This window comes from Dryas octopetala, chromosome 1, assembly GCF_963921425.1.
Source record: "Dryas octopetala chromosome 1, drDryOcto1.1, whole genome shotgun sequence".
Classification (NCBI taxonomy): domain Eukaryota; kingdom Viridiplantae; phylum Streptophyta; class Magnoliopsida; order Rosales; family Rosaceae; genus Dryas; species Dryas octopetala.
Genome location: NC_141366.1, coordinates 1,906,923 through 1,923,807, shown reverse-complemented (window position 1 = coordinate 1,923,807; position 16,885 = coordinate 1,906,923). Strand labels below are relative to the sequence as shown.

General features: G+C 35.1%; 3 protein-coding genes and 1 pseudogene across 4 annotated transcripts; all 4 read right to left on the bottom strand.

Annotated features, from left to right (window-relative positions):
• Positions 1-1,593: 1,593 nt before the first annotated feature.
• LOC147296252 (small ribosomal subunit protein eS26x-like) lies at positions 1,594-3,919 on the bottom strand. Its single transcript, XM_086246103.1, has 5 exons — positions 3,767-3,919; positions 3,578-3,670; positions 3,324-3,408; positions 3,077-3,207; positions 1,594-1,961 (listed from the first exon to the last, which is right to left on the bottom strand). The coding sequence occupies exons 1-5, from the start codon at positions 3,767-3,769 to the stop codon at positions 1,872-1,874; spliced, it is 402 nt and encodes a 133-aa protein (XP_086102229.1). The 5' UTR covers positions 3,770-3,919; the 3' UTR covers positions 1,594-1,871.
• Positions 3,920-4,668: 749 nt separating this feature from the next.
• On the bottom strand, positions 4,669-6,680 carry LOC147296251 (superoxide dismutase [Mn], mitochondrial-like; annotated as a pseudogene). The gene is made up of 6 exons (XR_015120677.1): positions 6,351-6,680; positions 6,207-6,253; positions 5,992-6,120; positions 5,842-5,898; positions 5,424-5,501; positions 4,669-5,075 (listed from the first exon to the last, which is right to left on the bottom strand). The product of XR_015120677.1 is annotated as a superoxide dismutase [Mn], mitochondrial-like (transcript).
• A 375-nt stretch (positions 6,681-7,055) lies between these two features.
• Positions 7,056-10,834, bottom strand: LOC147296250 (UDP-xylose transporter 3). Its single transcript, XM_086234021.1, has 9 exons — positions 10,621-10,834; positions 10,378-10,437; positions 10,071-10,243; positions 8,889-9,073; positions 8,646-8,713; positions 8,437-8,569; positions 8,083-8,244; positions 7,697-7,969; positions 7,056-7,486 (listed from the first exon to the last, which is right to left on the bottom strand). The coding sequence occupies exons 3-9, from the start codon at positions 10,189-10,191 to the stop codon at positions 7,373-7,375; spliced, it is 1,056 nt and encodes a 351-aa protein (XP_086090147.1). The 5' UTR covers positions 10,192-10,243; positions 10,378-10,437; positions 10,621-10,834; the 3' UTR covers positions 7,056-7,372.
• Positions 10,835-12,509: 1,675 nt separating this feature from the next.
• Positions 12,510-13,953, bottom strand: LOC147296249 (expansin-A4-like). The gene is made up of 3 exons (XM_086234030.1): positions 13,719-13,953; positions 13,284-13,596; positions 12,510-13,023 (listed from the first exon to the last, which is right to left on the bottom strand). The coding sequence occupies exons 1-3, from the start codon at positions 13,861-13,863 to the stop codon at positions 12,720-12,722; spliced, it is 762 nt and encodes a 253-aa protein (XP_086090156.1). The 5' UTR covers positions 13,864-13,953; the 3' UTR covers positions 12,510-12,719.
• Positions 13,954-16,885: the final 2,932 nt, after the last annotated feature.

Genomic DNA, 16,885 nt, shown 5'->3' with positions numbered 1-16,885 from the left:
ATCTAACTTTGCTTGTGATAATCACTCATACATGCGACCACGAGATCAACCACTTATAGGACTAATATATATATTAACAATTCATGATCACCTACATAATTACAAATGAGAAAAAAAATTTGTATATGATAAGGACATATCACCTCTATTTCATAACATACAAATGAATCTTATCATATAAAAATGAGTTACACATATATATATTATGAGAATAAAAGCAAATGTAACCATCATATACAATGCTAATTTGATATCTTCTTTTCATTAATACTCGAGTTGACAATATAATAACATCTTAGGTTAAAAACATATGATAAATATATTAATTGTTAGAGATAAAAGACGTTTAGAATTTATCCAAATATAAACAAATAAAATTCTACTAAATACAAGAAATTACCCCTTTTACATAAGAAGGAGATAAATTCCAGGTAGACCACTCTTCCTAGCCTGCTGATTATCTTTATCCCACTAAGCATTATTACATTCTCTATGGATTTGGATGCAGTGCACATGGTTTCATTGAATATTCAGTGGGTGGGGTATCATGCTTTTGACCTTTTAAAAGTTGATGATCATACTTATCAGCAAAAGCAGCAACATTAGCAAATTAGAAAGGCAACACATGTACGTTTGGCAAGAAGACCTGGCATCAAATGCCTGCAACACCAAGGCATCTAACTCTGCATCAACTGCATACCCATTCAATTGTTTCTATGCGGACTTGTCCATCCCTCCTTAGTCCTTATCTCCTTAAAATGCAAAACCCAGTGTCTTCTATTTACTAAATTCCAAAGTAACGTATTTGGCTTGCCTGCTTTAACAGACATTTTCAAAGACCAAGAAAAACAATAGATTTCAACAGTGCCTATCAGAAACTGCAAGCATCTTCATCAAGACAAGTTTCAAACATAAAACAAAATGCATCCACATGTTATTTCCGTGGTTCAACAAATAACAACAGCACCTGAAACAGAAATGAAAAAGGCAGCTTAATTTTAAAATTTGTACCGTTCATATTAGATTGATTAACCAAAGAAAAATTCTTTGGGCAAATTGAATAATCCTTGTAAATGACCATTAAACTGCTTTATATTTCATATTTATAACTCAGTAGCATTCCATGCATGCTTCTAAAATCTAGACTCATAAACCTTGGAAACACCAATGTACAAATTTCGGAAATTTAATAATGTTTAGATCCTTATGTTTGAAAATCAACCTTGTCCTCAGGCCAATTAACTAAACTCTACCATTAAAAAAATAAATAAATAAATAATTTAGGATGATAAATCTCATTATAAGCTCATTTGATTAGCAAGGTTGGTCCTTATGTTTGAGGACCCAAGCATTGCTCTTTCCAATTCAATTAATCAAATGAGAAGGTCAAATTTAAACCATGGTTAAAGGGATAGCTTGGTGAGGTTAAAAAAAAAAAACCCCCTTCAATTAAGGACCAATTTGGTATTGTTGTGAGAAAAAACAGCTGTGAAGTAAAATCAGCTGTAAAATAAAACAGTTGAGTGTTTGATAAATTATGTTTTCAAAAGTGCAAAGAGAGTATAAGGAGTATATGGAAACAAGTCAAGACTATCCAAACAAAATTTGATGAAAACAGATAAAAATTCCACTTCATACTGCATACTAAGAGAAAATCGGAGTTTTGAATCACCTGCTAACTTTTCCAATTACCTTGGCAAAACATGACACTGGCATATAAGACTAAAATAACATGCAACTATTACACACAAGTCATAATCAGAGTCGAAGATACATTCAAAAATAAATTGAAAATGTTGCAAGGCAGAAGCCAAAAGTAATAGCCTCAATGCACATCCTCAAAGCAATAGAGCAGCAGATGCAGTGTCTTTTCATGGACGAGCAGTTGGCACTCCAGTAGGGCGTGGAGCCTGACCAGGTCCACCAGGTGCACCAGGCCCACCAGGCCTAGGCATATCCTCCTGATATGCACAAAACAGAATACAAAGGTTAACTAGAAGAAATTGAAGGAGGAAAGCAAATTTATAAATAATAATTCTTATAATGGCTTTATCGAGAAAATGTTCCATATTAACTAGTCTCAAATAACTAATATTTATCAAATTCTGCTTCTTTGTAGGAACAATCCAGCCATTCAAAGAAAAATTTGATACGGGGAAAAAATTTGATATGGGGAGGGATGGAAGTTTGAGAGAGAGAGGAAGGGGGAGAGCACGTGTTTATACAAAAATTGATTATCTGAATATAGGCAACTAAAAACTTATTATGACTGGAAAATAGAACACCCTAATACAAAAATCAAACGCATATATAAAAACTTAAAACAGGAAAAATACTCTGATAGTAAATATAATAAGGAACTACTTGCATTAGGTGATGAAAAATTCCAACTAAAAACCATTGGTAATGCATTTTGGCTCTTTAAATTCTCATAGAAAGAAAATACAAAGATCAAACAACCAAATACTGTCTTAAGTGCAACTAGTCAAATTTGAAAACTATACCCTTCAATTTCTTCATGATCAAAATAAGAACCTGGAAGAAAAAGGCAACCTAAGTTTCACTCGGAGCTTACAAAACATGCACAAAGATGATTAGTACCAGGGCTTCTAGAGGGAACAAATCCTTGGAACTTTGACAACTTCAACACAAAGGCCTTTGTATCTAAAATTAAATACCAAATCTTGCTTGCTATTCAGCCTATTCCTATATTAAAAAAAAATGTACATGGAAGTCCTGATAGTATCCAAAGAAAACGAGAATGCATATGAAACAAAGACTAAATCCTTGCATTTGGCTAAACATATGAACCTAATTGAAGAAATTCATCATGGCATCAGGTCTGTTACTCATAATATCATTAAGCATGTACAAAATAGACTCCTGGACAAAAATCAGAACGTATAATGTTTCAATGCCAGACACCAAATTCAAAAAAACTACAAGAGCTGAAAAACCAGAAATCATTGGACTCAAAATTAATTCTCACACTGAACCACAATCTAAATTGCATAGAGGCAGACTCCCAAAAACAAATAACAGATACATTCACATGGCGATGAAATTTAGAACATACCCGGCGCCTGAAACGCTGAGGGGGTTCACGGCTTCTTCTCTTCTCCCGAGATCGAACCCTCACAACGTGGGAGTGGATGGCGCAAGAAACACAGTATTGCATCTTTGCATACAGCTTAGGAAGAGTGTAAGCTTCAAATAATATTACCAGTAAAGCATTATCAGCACATCATCAGAGTTGAATACAAATATTACAACACTATGAAGGAGAAAATTGCAACATTAAACAGAAAAAGAAACAAAATTACCATCATAAACACAAGCCTCCTGAACATCCCTAACAGCAGCTTGCTCAACAATGTTCCTGACCAGAAACCTCTTGATAGCTTTGTCCTAATTCACACAAACCCGATACAAAATGAACCTTAAAACTAATCAAAAAGGCAAAACCAACTTAAAATTCCAATAAAGCTAGAAAAAACATATTGAACCCAATAAATTAAAGCTTCTAAGTTCTAAATATTTAAACTTCCATGACAAACGAAAGGAAAAGTGAAGGCACCTTAGGGCAGCATTTTCCACAGTTGGAGCAGCGAATGAACTTCACGTGGCCACGGCCATGCTTGTTTCGCCCGCCATTTCTTCGCTTGAAAGTCTGCAAACAGAGACATATACAGAGTAAGAGAGATAAGGATGACGATGATGCGTGTGAATTGGGATAGAGATTAAGGGGTAGACAAGGTTTACTTACCATGGTGGTTGATTGGTTTCGGGGAAGTGAACCCTAAGCCGTCTCGATCTGAGCTTCTGCTGGCAACGCTTCGGCGGCCTTTTAGGGCTTCTTATATACAGGGACGATATATATGCGCCTTTCCACTAGGGTTTTGCTGGGTCTTATGATCCATCCGGGCCGGGTCCGCCAAAATCCGTTTGTTCTAATTTCCTTTTTTCGTTTTCTTTTTTAATTTTGATAAGGTTAAGAATAACTTTTATATTTTTCATCAATAGAATTTTCTTTTTTCAATTTCAAAATTTTTTATGTAACAAATAAAAGAAATAAATATATATTACTATTATCTTGTGCATTCGAAAGTTGGTCAGGAAATTCAATCAAATCATGTTGGAGACATAATTTCTTTCATTTGAACTTACCTATCAATAGCTAAATACACAAGCAAAAAATTCAAATTTTTTTTTTTGTGACCCAATTTCTAAACTTTAAACAATATATAATTTTCCAAAAAGATGAAAAATATTAGAAATTTACTTCCTGATAAATATTTTGGAGACATTATAAGGATAAATAGAAATTTTTAAGGTTACCAATGTCGCTTTAAGATATTTTAGGTAACTCCCTCAAAAAAAAAAAGTTAACTAATCTTTACAAAACTTAAAATAATTCGTTATGTATCGTTATTTTCTTTTACAAATTATTTCAAGAAATTCAAATTAATGCAAAACAAATTGCAAATTTAGGAAAAGTAAAATTTTGCTAACAAATTAACTTATTCTCACCGTCCGTATTTATCTCTTTACCTCCAGGTAATGTTGTAAATATGCTCAATACAACTGGAATTTGCACTACCAAAACGTTTCGTTTTTGACTTTTTGGCTCATTCAAGTTCCACTAATAAACGACACAAGCCAAACTCAAACATAATGCTAAACTCGATAAAATTACAGACCAAGCTTGATCCGCTCAAAATGGAGCTACATGCTTCATCTTCATCCACTGAAGTATACCTCATTTGGAATACAGGGTTTATTACAGAGAAGGAAAACAGATCCTCAAAAAACAAGTTCACAAAAGCTGATACACTAAGCATCACCAAAAAGACAGGAAGTCTCATTACAAGTTTTGGACTCCCATCATAAAACAGATGCTTATTATTCCTGCACAAAGTGGACAGACCCTACCTACAACTCACCAGGACCATGCTTTTACCTCAAGGGCATTCGTTCTCGTACACTTCACTTGCATATTTCCACACTTCACTTGCATATTTCCAGTTTATAACCTTCCATATGTTCTTCATATAGTCTGGCCTCACGTTTTTGTACTGCACAAATGTCAATAATTTGAGATGCTACGGGTGTAGCTCATAATGAAGAACCAAGCAAGACAACCAAGCAAGACAATTTAAGGTCAAAATAGCTTAGAATAATAAATCTGATAAAATCTTATAGGGGTGTATCAAAAACTCTGCTAGATACATCAAATCAAAGTAAAAATGAAACCCAGGTGTCCTTCCACACCATATATATATTCTACCAAACTACTAACACACCTTTGGTATCTCAAATATCGGAACAAAGCTGAAAGCCCAAAAAGATATCATTAAATCAAGTACTTGGCCATTGTTCAAACTATCACGGGTATAAAGAAATAGCAAATACAGCAAATTTACCTGTAAGTAGTAAGCATGCTCTCATACATCTATCCCCAGCAGAGGAACCAAACCTGATCCTTTAATCACAAGCGGATCCTACATTAAGTTCATGTTAGCCAACACAATATGCAGCATAGCCATAAATTTGGAATATAAATTTAACATCAAGAGGAGAAATTTCAATGAACCCATGTGCCTGTGCACCTGAGCGTATTATAGAGCTTTTCACCCCGATGACACATTAAAAGAACAATTTGAATTACCAACAAGAACCAAGGAGTATGTAAAAATCAAAAGATATGAAACTTAAAAGCAGCCCATCATATCTCCATATCCATAAAGATAAATGGTCTATACCGATGTATTTCGTTTTCTTTTTTTTGGGACTGAATATACCATCTACTTGATAGCAAAGCTCAAGTGAAGTACACAATACCTGATTGGCTGTGGTTTCAATAGAAAGCTTCTTGTCATCTTTGTCAAGAGCAAGCCACTATCAAAAATTGAAAAATACACAAAATCTTAACACTTGGGTCCATTCATTTTTTAATGGAACAAACAGTAATGCAAAGAAGTGGCAAAAGACCTACCACCCAACCAGACCCTGCAAAGCAGCACCTTCTGCGTTCACTTTCTGAATCAGCTTTTCTAAGGAACCAAACTGATTTTCAATTGCCGATTCTAACAAACCCTTTGGAGGCTCCCCACCTCCTTCCTGCCCATTACAATTCATCATTCACTGAACAGAAAAATCCCAAACCATGATTCAATCTAAATATTGTGAGTAAAAGAGAAACTTACTCGAACAGGGGTTAGATTTTTCCAGAAAATAGAGTGGTTTATATGACCTTCAACATCAAAAACATAAATAAATAAATAGATATTGAATTAATTAATTAAAATAAACCAAAATCAAATACAAGATTGAGTGAATTAAGAGCGAACCTCCGCCGTTGAATTTGATAGCGGTCTGCAATTTGACGATGGTGGAGGAGTCGCCTTTGGCGGTGGCCTGGTTGAGCTGCTCGAGGGCCTTGTTGAAGTTGGTGACGTAGGTCTGGTGGTGCTTTTTGTGATGGAGCTCCATGATCTCTCCGCTAACGGAGGGCTCCAGTGCCCCATAGTCGTAGGGCAGGTGAGCAGAGTGAAGGTCTGTAATCCACGGACTGTCACAGTCACATGCCCTAACCCTAAGCCTCCTCCCCTGCCAATTCTGCTTAGACCCACTAGGGCTTTCCTGCTCAGAGTTCCCAGCCCCATCTACAAGGGTGGAATTCAGAACGCACCAGACGGAAATTCTGTGTCTCACTTTTCTAGCAAAATTGTGTTTTCAGTGACTGAATTTGCCACATGTTATCATTTTGAAGAATTAGTGATTAAGTGACATGTTATCATTTTGATCTAGCTACATGTCATCATTTTGACATGGTTTGCTTAAATCTACTCATACAATGCCATGTGTCTAAACTCAAAATAGGTTTTCAATTTTAATAGTTAATTGTATATTTATATGATGTTAAACGATTTCGATTTGATGAATTTAATCCATCATTACAATCGAAAGCCTTCATTGCAAACAAAGAACGCCAAGAACGCCAGAGGGTAGAAAGACATAAAATTTGAACATCAAGGCCCCTTCACTATCTTCAACAATGAAACTAATTGGTAGAAACTAACCAGAAACAACAATTATGAAAACTTTTTAGTATTTGGGTACAACAGTACCAAATTCTGGTATTAATCCCATTTTTCCAAGCCTGACTCATACAAAATCAATATACCAAAACTGTAATGTAAAAAAGGCATTTCTTTGACCCTTTGAAGGTTACTTCTACGATAGAAATTATAAACCCTTACAACGATGCCAAAGATAGAAAACCCTTGCCAGCAACATCTTCATCGCTGGAACTGTTTTTTCCCACTAAATTTGATCTAGCACATAGGACCTAAAAGAGAATGCAGAGGCTTTAAGCATGCAGGTCCTTGTTCGAATTCCATACTCCTGTTTTTTGACCATCCTCCCCCAGCATCCCACTTCCATTTTCCATACCTAATAGGGGATCAGCTTCACTTTCTTTTGTCTGCAACCATTTGGCGGATAAATAGTATTAGCAAAGTATTTCCGCGTGATATATCCAAAAATACTACAAGATTAAAGGGATAAAGAAGAGAAGAGAGAGAGAGAGAGAGAGAGAGCTATTATATTAATTTCGTGCCAATTAATAAGTCAGAAAACAGTATGGGAATTATATACATAAACCCGTGAATGAGATGTGAAAAGTTGGAACTACCTGGGGCAACTGTGAAGATACTTCACTAGCCTTCCGTTGGGTCTCAAGAGTGCAATAATAAGAATAGAGTACCATCCCAAGTACAGCAATCAATATCCCTAAAATGTTGCGCCAGCTAAATGGGTCATGAAGTAGAGTGTAGCCAAATGCCAAAACGAGGCATGTTTTCAGATGTCCTAGGACCTGATAGGTTACCGCAGACGTTTTTCCAATAACCAAAAATGTACTGAAGTTTACCGAGACAGATATCAGGCAGGATAGGACAATGAAGAACTGCAACATAGATAATATTATGGTTACTATCAGAAATAAAAGATATTAAAGAAAGAAAGGTTCAGGGGGGGGGGGGGGGGGGAGCCAGCACTATGTAGTTATTGAATTCTCACCAGCACTTGAGGGGTATATTTGAAAGCAAAAACATTTAGATTGGTCAAAAGTCCATCTAGAAATGGACCAATGACGAACAAGGTTATTGCCTGATAGGGGCAAGACTGATACAGAAGTTGGGTTGAAGAAACTTTGAACTTCTTCTGGATGGCATTGGTCATCTAAATAGCGGTTAAGGTCTAAAACAATAAATGCAGATTCTTAATGCCATACAACAACCAGTAAATTATGCAGATGTCTTTTTTGCCTATTTTGCTTGCTTTTTTTTTTTTTTTCTATCCGACATGCTTTGCTTAAACATGAAAACAAGTCAAAATGCATCCAATGAAATAGCAAAGTTCAGCTTAGGATACAATCTGAGCAACACAGGTGGTAAGAACTGCCAACAGGGACAAAAAGGAGCCCAGGGCATTGAGCTGAAGATCAGTCACTGTAGCAACCCCAACTCCCAAAAGAAGGATGGTGAGTGAAAACTGGATACTTCGACTGTCATAGTGGTAAAGAGATTAGTGCAGATTGAAAAAATTATCGCACTACAGATTGAAGTATAATAAAAACTCACCTGAATTTCTTCCTAAAGAAAAGGGTCTCCAAAAGAACAGTACAAGGGATGATTGCCAATTTTGTCATCTAAATAGAAATTTTAGAGAAATATTTCTTCAGAAACTGATCATTCATATAAAAATTCAAAACTGCTTAAACAGTAGCTTGATGGATTTGTGTATCTTCTAGTCATTGTGCATGTTTGGGGAGGGGGAAAGGGGCATAAGTTGAGTGAGGCAGGAAAAAATGAAAAGAAATTTACCTGATAGAAACCAACAGAATTGAAACCCAAGCTAAGATTCAGAAGTCCGATAGAGATTCCATTTAGAATTCCAAATCCCATTACAGAACTAGCATCAAAAGGCTTGTGCTCAAAAAATTTCATCCATAATGCTACGTGAAGAGAACAAAATGTGACCAGAAGATGCCAACTTGTCAAAGTTGTGGCTGTGCATCGCATATTGTGAATTAGCATATTAATTAACATTAACAAGCAATAGCCAGGCAACATATATAACAATGATGTTACTTTACAGAATCTATATAGTATGAGAAAAATAACTAAAGCATTCAAACCATTCAAGATAAAATTAATAAAAGCAGATGATTTCACCATTCTTTAAACTGCAAATTGTTGCTAACTTAAGGGGGGTTTCACTGCTACAAAAACATTTTAACCACAATGTCTTGCCAGTGATAGCATTGCCTCAATATGGGGGGCACTTAATTGATTCAAAGAAAAGTGAAAACAAGCAAACATACATTATCTGATTGAGACACATCACACAAGTATCATTCTTCATAATACATTATGGCATTTTTAATTGAAGCACATCAGAGAACACACATGAGACTCACATCTTGTGTGAAAAATCTTGGGTACTTCTCCCTTGTGATTATATCATTAAAAAATTTCATAAAGGGAAAAATAATTTCTGACATGCATGCTAGACATTTAGTGTCATATAACTTAACAAGAATGAGATTTAATAATTTTAAATGTTGTAAAATTTTAACTCCCAAGACATGGTCACAGCAAGCAAGCCTGCACAGTTTGTTAGACTATGTATTCATATAATCACCAACCTTGTAATGTCCATAAATTGGACCTGTTTTCCACCAACATGGCTGTACTTGTCTATGCTCTATTCTTTCATTAGTCAAATAACATCAACATATTTCCACATTCATCACCAACCATTCCTTCAGTTTCCCATCAAGGTATATGCACCAGCCAAAAATAACTTGAGTAATTTATTTACCAAAATTATAATGGATTTAAGAAAGAAAACTCTACCTATATTTATTATTTAGCCTACAACGTGCATTGAAAGAATTCCAACTACTAAAACAAAGCAGAGCACCAATATATACGGCAACAACTGAAAGATTATGAAACCAACATCTGATAACGTATTTCATATTGAACAGATCCCTTACTCACCAAAAGTGAAACCAAGTGTGCTAATAAGCGCCTTGTTGCAAATTACAATCGACACCGACGACACCACTGACAAACTCAAAGCCCCAATGGTCCCCAGCTGGAACTTCTGGCTCTCTCCCATTTTCAAACTCTTTGCAGTCTTGCTCTATTCGCAGTCCAAGCTTTATATGGATCTAGTAATCCCAAACACAATGATTTAAACAATGTCCAACCATTTCCAATAACATAAATAAAAATATACCATATATGATATACGACTACATACAAAGCTGTGACGTATGTACCAAATTAAGCACGAAATTCATACCTCATTATGACATATCACTCCAAAATTTGATGTATAATTAGGCGCAAAGCAGCAGCTCAACTGTAACAATGGCGAACACACAAAACCGAACACATAAGAATTACAGCTAATGCAACCTAAAAACATAACCACGATTCGCACCGCATTTACGATTCCGAAACCCTAGATCTGCTACTTCCTGAGAACCATCAAATCACAGAGAGAAAGAAAAAGCAGAAAAGCAGAAAGAGAGAAGAGAGTTACCGTCCAAAAATGTGAATACGGAAAGCTCAAAATCTATGAATGACGACGATCAATGAAACGCCTGTGGATTATAAATGAACTGCGGCATTTATGGCGAGCATCAGAGCCCGGCCTCCAGCATCAGCATGTTCTTCTTCGTCTTCGTTGATTGTTCTGCAATCAAATGCGAATCGCAAAATTCAAAATGAAAATGAAATGTTTTTCACTTTTTACTTTTTACTTTTTTTTGGGGGGATTTTGTTGACTTTATGATTCGGATTCAGCGCGACCTCTTATTAAGTTATTACGCCGCATCAGCATGTGTATTAAAAGTTTTTATTTTTATATTTTGTGGAAAAGTGGGCCCCATGTAATGTTAATGGTCTCCGTGGCTCTCATTTAGTCATTATTTTAAAATTTAAATTGCTAAGTTGCCAAATTAACGTAGTACTCTAGTGATTTCTTACCAAATTATACCAATTTTGCTCCTCTGTCACGCCACGCTTCAAGGAAAAATTATTATGTGTATCTAATATACTATTATGTGGTGTAACTAATTTAACATGTATGGATATTATTTAACGATATATTTATATTAATAGAGTATAATATTAATAACATTCATCCATATTATGACACGTTAGATTAGTTACACCACGTGACAGTGTATCGAATACACATAATAATTTCTCGTAGACAAAGACTACCAACGTCTTTATTTTTAGTTTACCTATTTAATTAAAAATAAACTGCGACCGACATTGGTTTAAATTTTTTTTCATTTTAATAAAATCAGTATTTAAATATTAAAACCTTTCTTCTTTTACAAAGTTTTTTCTTTGACAAGCCATGTCATGGTAAAATAATTATATAAAAGTATTCTATGACTCTATGAGTGTAACATTTTGTTTTCAGTAGGACATTAGTCACATTACTGTTTGTGATTCAAACTTAGGTCACTTTTAAGTGAGGAATTTTAGATCTAGATATCTAAGATTCTAATACAGTAGTAGTACACACTTTTGATCAGCGCAGATGTGATGACCTTATCAATAAATTTTTTTCAAAAAAAACCAAAATTAAATGACATTTAAACTTTTAAAGTTAGTTCAACTAAAAAAATCAGACACATAAATCATTTTAACACATTAAAGAATAATGTTATTTCGACCGGCTTCATTTTAACATAAGTTCATTCACTGGGCTCACAAAAGTTTTTTTCATTGTTATAGAACACTTCTTTCCGAGTAATGCTACTTACATCACACCATTTAATTACACCTTTTACAGAGTATTTAGAACTGTGGTTAATGAATATGGTATGAATAGTTCATAGTTGTATTGCTATGCAGAGCAATTAGTTGCCACATACCATAAAGTAGCCTTTGCAACAGCACATACCCATGTGACCATGTTTTGCTGTTTATTAGAGGTCGCTCTTTTTATATTGTTGAAAAAGATACATCAACAACAACTTCTTACACTAAAAGACAGCCTCATGAATTTGCTAAAAGTTTCTGCTTTTCACCAAAAGCCAAAGAACTTGATGGAAGTGATTGTGTGGAATGTGGATAGGGTTGTGTTTCCTTTTTCTTATAGAGTACTCTGCAGGTAATAATAAAGAATTAGACTAAACTGGGTCATTTGGATATTTGGTAAGTGGTAAGTCAAACATCTCTGTTTCCAGAGTAACCATCTTGATCAGCGTTACATTTTAGAACATGCCATATGCAAATTACAGATTGCTTCAATGTCACATATTCTGCGCATTATTTGTTTTTACTGATTTCGTGTTTATATTCAAAATCGCATTGTTTTTGGTGTTTGAGAGATAAGTATAACATTAACACCATATAATCTCGTATATAAGTATAAAATCAACCTGAAAAAGTCGGAACAAAATCCCAATGAATCTTATAAAGCTCTTGTTTTCATAAATATATATCATTATGGTAAATTTCATTTCTCCAGAAATCTCAATGTGAAAGGCCCAGCGGGTACTGTAGTATAGTTCACCTCAGCAAACCTTCACAACTACTCTGGCTTTTTACACTTTGGAAAAAAGAAAGCAAAGCAAAGCACAGATAGATGTACAAATTTTCACCATTCTACATAGAAATCTAAAATTGACCCCCTTGATATGTCTGACCAAACTGCCAATTAGCAGGCACTGCATTGTAGCTTGTGACAGTTCTACCGTCACTGGTGGTGACTTGGAAGGACAGGCTCTGGCCATTCAGGTATGAGTTGCTCTGCCAGTTTTGCCCCCAGTTCCTTGACATGGGTTGCCACCCTGTTCTTGACCCCTTGATTAAAACTGAATGCACATCCCCTGCACCTCCCACGTTGGTGATCAAAACCAGGTTGAAGTAGGAGTGGCCATTGATGGTGAATCTTATTCCTCCTTTCTTCACACAAGGCACTCTGTCAAGAACAATACAAACACTTCCCATTAGTTATGGCTATAATGCAGCAAACCCGAATTAGGTAATCTTCGTCTTCCAAATATCTAGCATGTTAAGTTGTTGACTCTCGACTATATATTTAAATAAGAATCTACTTAATCAATGATTGATATTGTTCGTATGATAATATAACATGTCAGACTTTCTGACAAGAAAAAAAGTTAAATCTACCAAACTTGTGACAAGCAAAGAAATTCACTTTCTAACTTTATGTCCTACCTTCTGAAGGAAACAGGAACAATTCCTGCACGGTATTTTGCAATTTGCAAGAAAGCAGGCTCTGCCAAATCGAAGTGCTGGAGAGGAGGATTGCACCAACCACCATTATCATTGGACTGTGCAAAGTTAGGGGGGCAGAAGTTTGTGGCAGTAACTGTGATGGTTCCAGGGAGGCACCATCTTGGGTCATTGTTGCATCGCATTTCATAACAAGCGCCGCAGCTCAAGCCATTGTTAAACAAGGCTGTGCTTAAAGCTGCAGTGTTGGTTCCATACCCTTGGCTATACAGATTTCCATAACCACATGCCCCACCTGCAAAATGCCAAATCAAATATCAAACCGAAGTCTTAAAAAGAACAAACTAGTGAAATCATGATATGACTTGACAGTCTGATAACATAACATGTTAATTAATACTTGAGTTTTGGACTTACCCATTGTGCCTTGGGCATCCCCGCCGCCATAAAAAGTGGCATGAGCGCTGTCCCATCCGACATAATAAGCAGCAGTACCATGAAGGTGTAGCTTGAAGAGAATGATAAAAAGGAGAGGAGCAAAAGACAATGCCTGAGCTGCCATTTTATGGCTTTTTTTGATAAGATCAATAGGAAGAGAAACAAAGGAGGAGGAGCTTTGTTATTGAGAGCAGGTGTTGCTTGCTTTGTGGTTTGAGTGCACGAGGGGGACCTCTATTTATAAGGAAACTGAATGAGTGAGTTGCACAAACACACTAGGCAGGGAGGGTTTTCACAATTTCAAAGCAGACCACAACTGAAGTGATTGAGAAAATCAAGTGCACATGCGCTGGTTCTGGTTGGGATTACCAACCGCTAGGCCAGTGGGCCAAACTTCTCCACATGCATTTCTCAGCCATTTCCTGCAATTTTTTGAGTCACATAATCTGATTTTCTTTGATGACAGTGATTTTGGTTTTCTTAATTTGAATTAAGTGGGGCATAGCCTTTGGTTTGGGGCCAAAGAAAGTTGAATGCCTTGTATTTGTTGAATTAATGGTAGGGTCTTAACAGATAATGGTATCTTTGCACATGGCGCGCAGAAGATTTTGCTCAATGAAAACATGGAATGTGAAGTATTTTAATTTCTGATCCTTCCATTTAGGTGCCCAAATTGTGGCCTAAGTAATGAGGAACAATTAAAGGGCAGCTTGACAGTGCACCAAAACTTTTAAGCATCTGGCTTTGTAAAACTAAAACACCCTTTGTGAGACTCTGCAAGCAGGCTTTCCAAGTCTTCATTGTGCATGTGTGATGTTTTATCACAAGAATAAATGCCCCACATATATAGTGTTAAGGTCTCAGTAAAATTATTGCACTAATAGGTTTCTAGCTAAATAATGCAATTCAATGCTGGTTATCCAAGTACAAAAGCTTTAAAAGCTTTAAAATTGCATACCAATAACATCAAAATCTTAGCGACTCATTAATAGATTTGTAACTTTAGTGATTAAGAGTATTTATCCTTATCGTTTGAGATCTCATAGTTCGAGTTCCCTTCTTCAATATTATTTGATTAAAAAGGGAAAAACTGTTCCTAGCTAATACTATCATTAGCTATTATATTATCAAACTGTTTCACAAGACATTTTCAATTATATATATATATATATTGTATGTATATTGTTAAATGTACATTTATTATTTGTATCTGAAGAGTTAACTCTGGTGTTACGTGGACATGGGGAACATCTAGGAATTTGTATGTCCGCTTTTTGTTGGGACGTTGGGTCACATGGGTGGCCGACTTACATTAATACTAGAGACTTCACAGGGCTGAGCTGAGATGCCAGTTATGAATTTTGGACCGCCCAATTAAGACATGTAGCTGAGAACTTGAGGTTTGAGGCGTTTAAGAGCAATGATGACCAAAAAAAAACAGAGCAATGATGAAATTATTTATTTAGGGTTTTTCTTTTATAATATTAAAAGTCTCAATTAAAGAGAAAATAGAGCAACCTATGACATGGTGCTAGCAATCTGCAACAAACAGTAAATTCCTTTTTTTCTTTTATGAGTTTTGGTTCACTCTCTCTTCATGTTATTTCCAACTTTTCATCTCAAATATATAATTAATTGTCATATAATATGTTTTATATATATATATATATGGGCGCAGGAAGTAGAGAAAACAAATCACTAGCATACAAAATCCCAATTACTGGTGTCGATCATCACAATCTATTATTCTATATAGATAGTTTCATTACTAATTGCTAACAAGCTTGAGTGTGCATGAACCATCATTAACGACATATATAACTAATATTAAATATCAACAATTTTTTATGGATACTATCTTCATTAGAAACGACAATGATTTACTCTCATCTACCGACCAAGGCATTTTAAAGTGAAAATGGTAGTAGGATACACCAAGCTAGCTGCTAGCAGTTGTAAATTTTGCAGAGAACAATGAGATATATTATATAGAACAAGTCCTTTGAAGATGTGGCAGGTTTATTTGGACTTTGTTGTATGCATATATTTTGGGATTATGTTTCCCTCGTAACTTTATACAAATCGATTACAATTTCATATGTATTGACTTAATTAAGAAAGAAAAATAAGTTATTAAATAAAAATGCTTTCTCACTGTTCAGATTATAAAGGTCGTTTTACATGCACTCATTTTATTACAATCTTTATGAGTTTTTATTATGATTAAGCTGTATCTAATTCTAGCTATTTTGTACTTGCATGATAAAACCATCATTTAAGTTCACAAAAATAAAATAAAACTATGTTTTTTTTTTGGTCGAAAAAATAAAACAATGTTATATATTTATTTGCAAGAAATGTCTGAGGTTGGAGATATATCATACAAATAGATCATGTCGGTCCTACCAACTTAGGAGCACATGCAAGTTCCATCTTTGCGGCCTGTAGTGTTCATGCATCATTAGTTTCACCAATCTTGATTCTTCAAAGTATTCATAAATATAAAATGTAACAAATTAACAACAATATTATTTTGTAATCTACGAGAAATGAAGTTGAGGAAGCATCTTAAACCATCGGTTTTGTCCCATGTCAAAACCTACTTCCTTTGGCTTCAATACAGTTCTTGTCCTATCCTGAACAGGATCTATATTTCAATATTTGAGTTGGGTTTGGGGTTTAATTTTCTACTTTTATAGTAGTAATTGCTCTCCAGGAATATTGCATCAGAACCACCAATCTTTTAATGCAGATTGCGTATATTTTTCCAGGATTGTCTTCGGATTTTGATTCTCAAGCTCTGATTCACTTCTCTCTGCCTAATTTTAACACTATATGCATTCAAAATCTTCTTAAGCATACCCTTGGTATTTGGTAAATCTAGTACATTTAGATTTTTGATTGCAACCCTTTGTTTAATACTTGGATCTTATTGTACTCTTCTTAAATTGCAGAAAAACAAGACCAACATTCCCAACAATAAAAAAACTAACACCAACATAACACATGGCAGGGCCTTAATTAGCCTAGTAAAACCCCACAGAAGGAATCTAGTGGCAGAAATTTGAACAATTTGAGCCACACAACACAGATTTTTTTTTAATCTTTTTTTCCATTTTAATTATAATTTTTGAGCAAATGTTGGT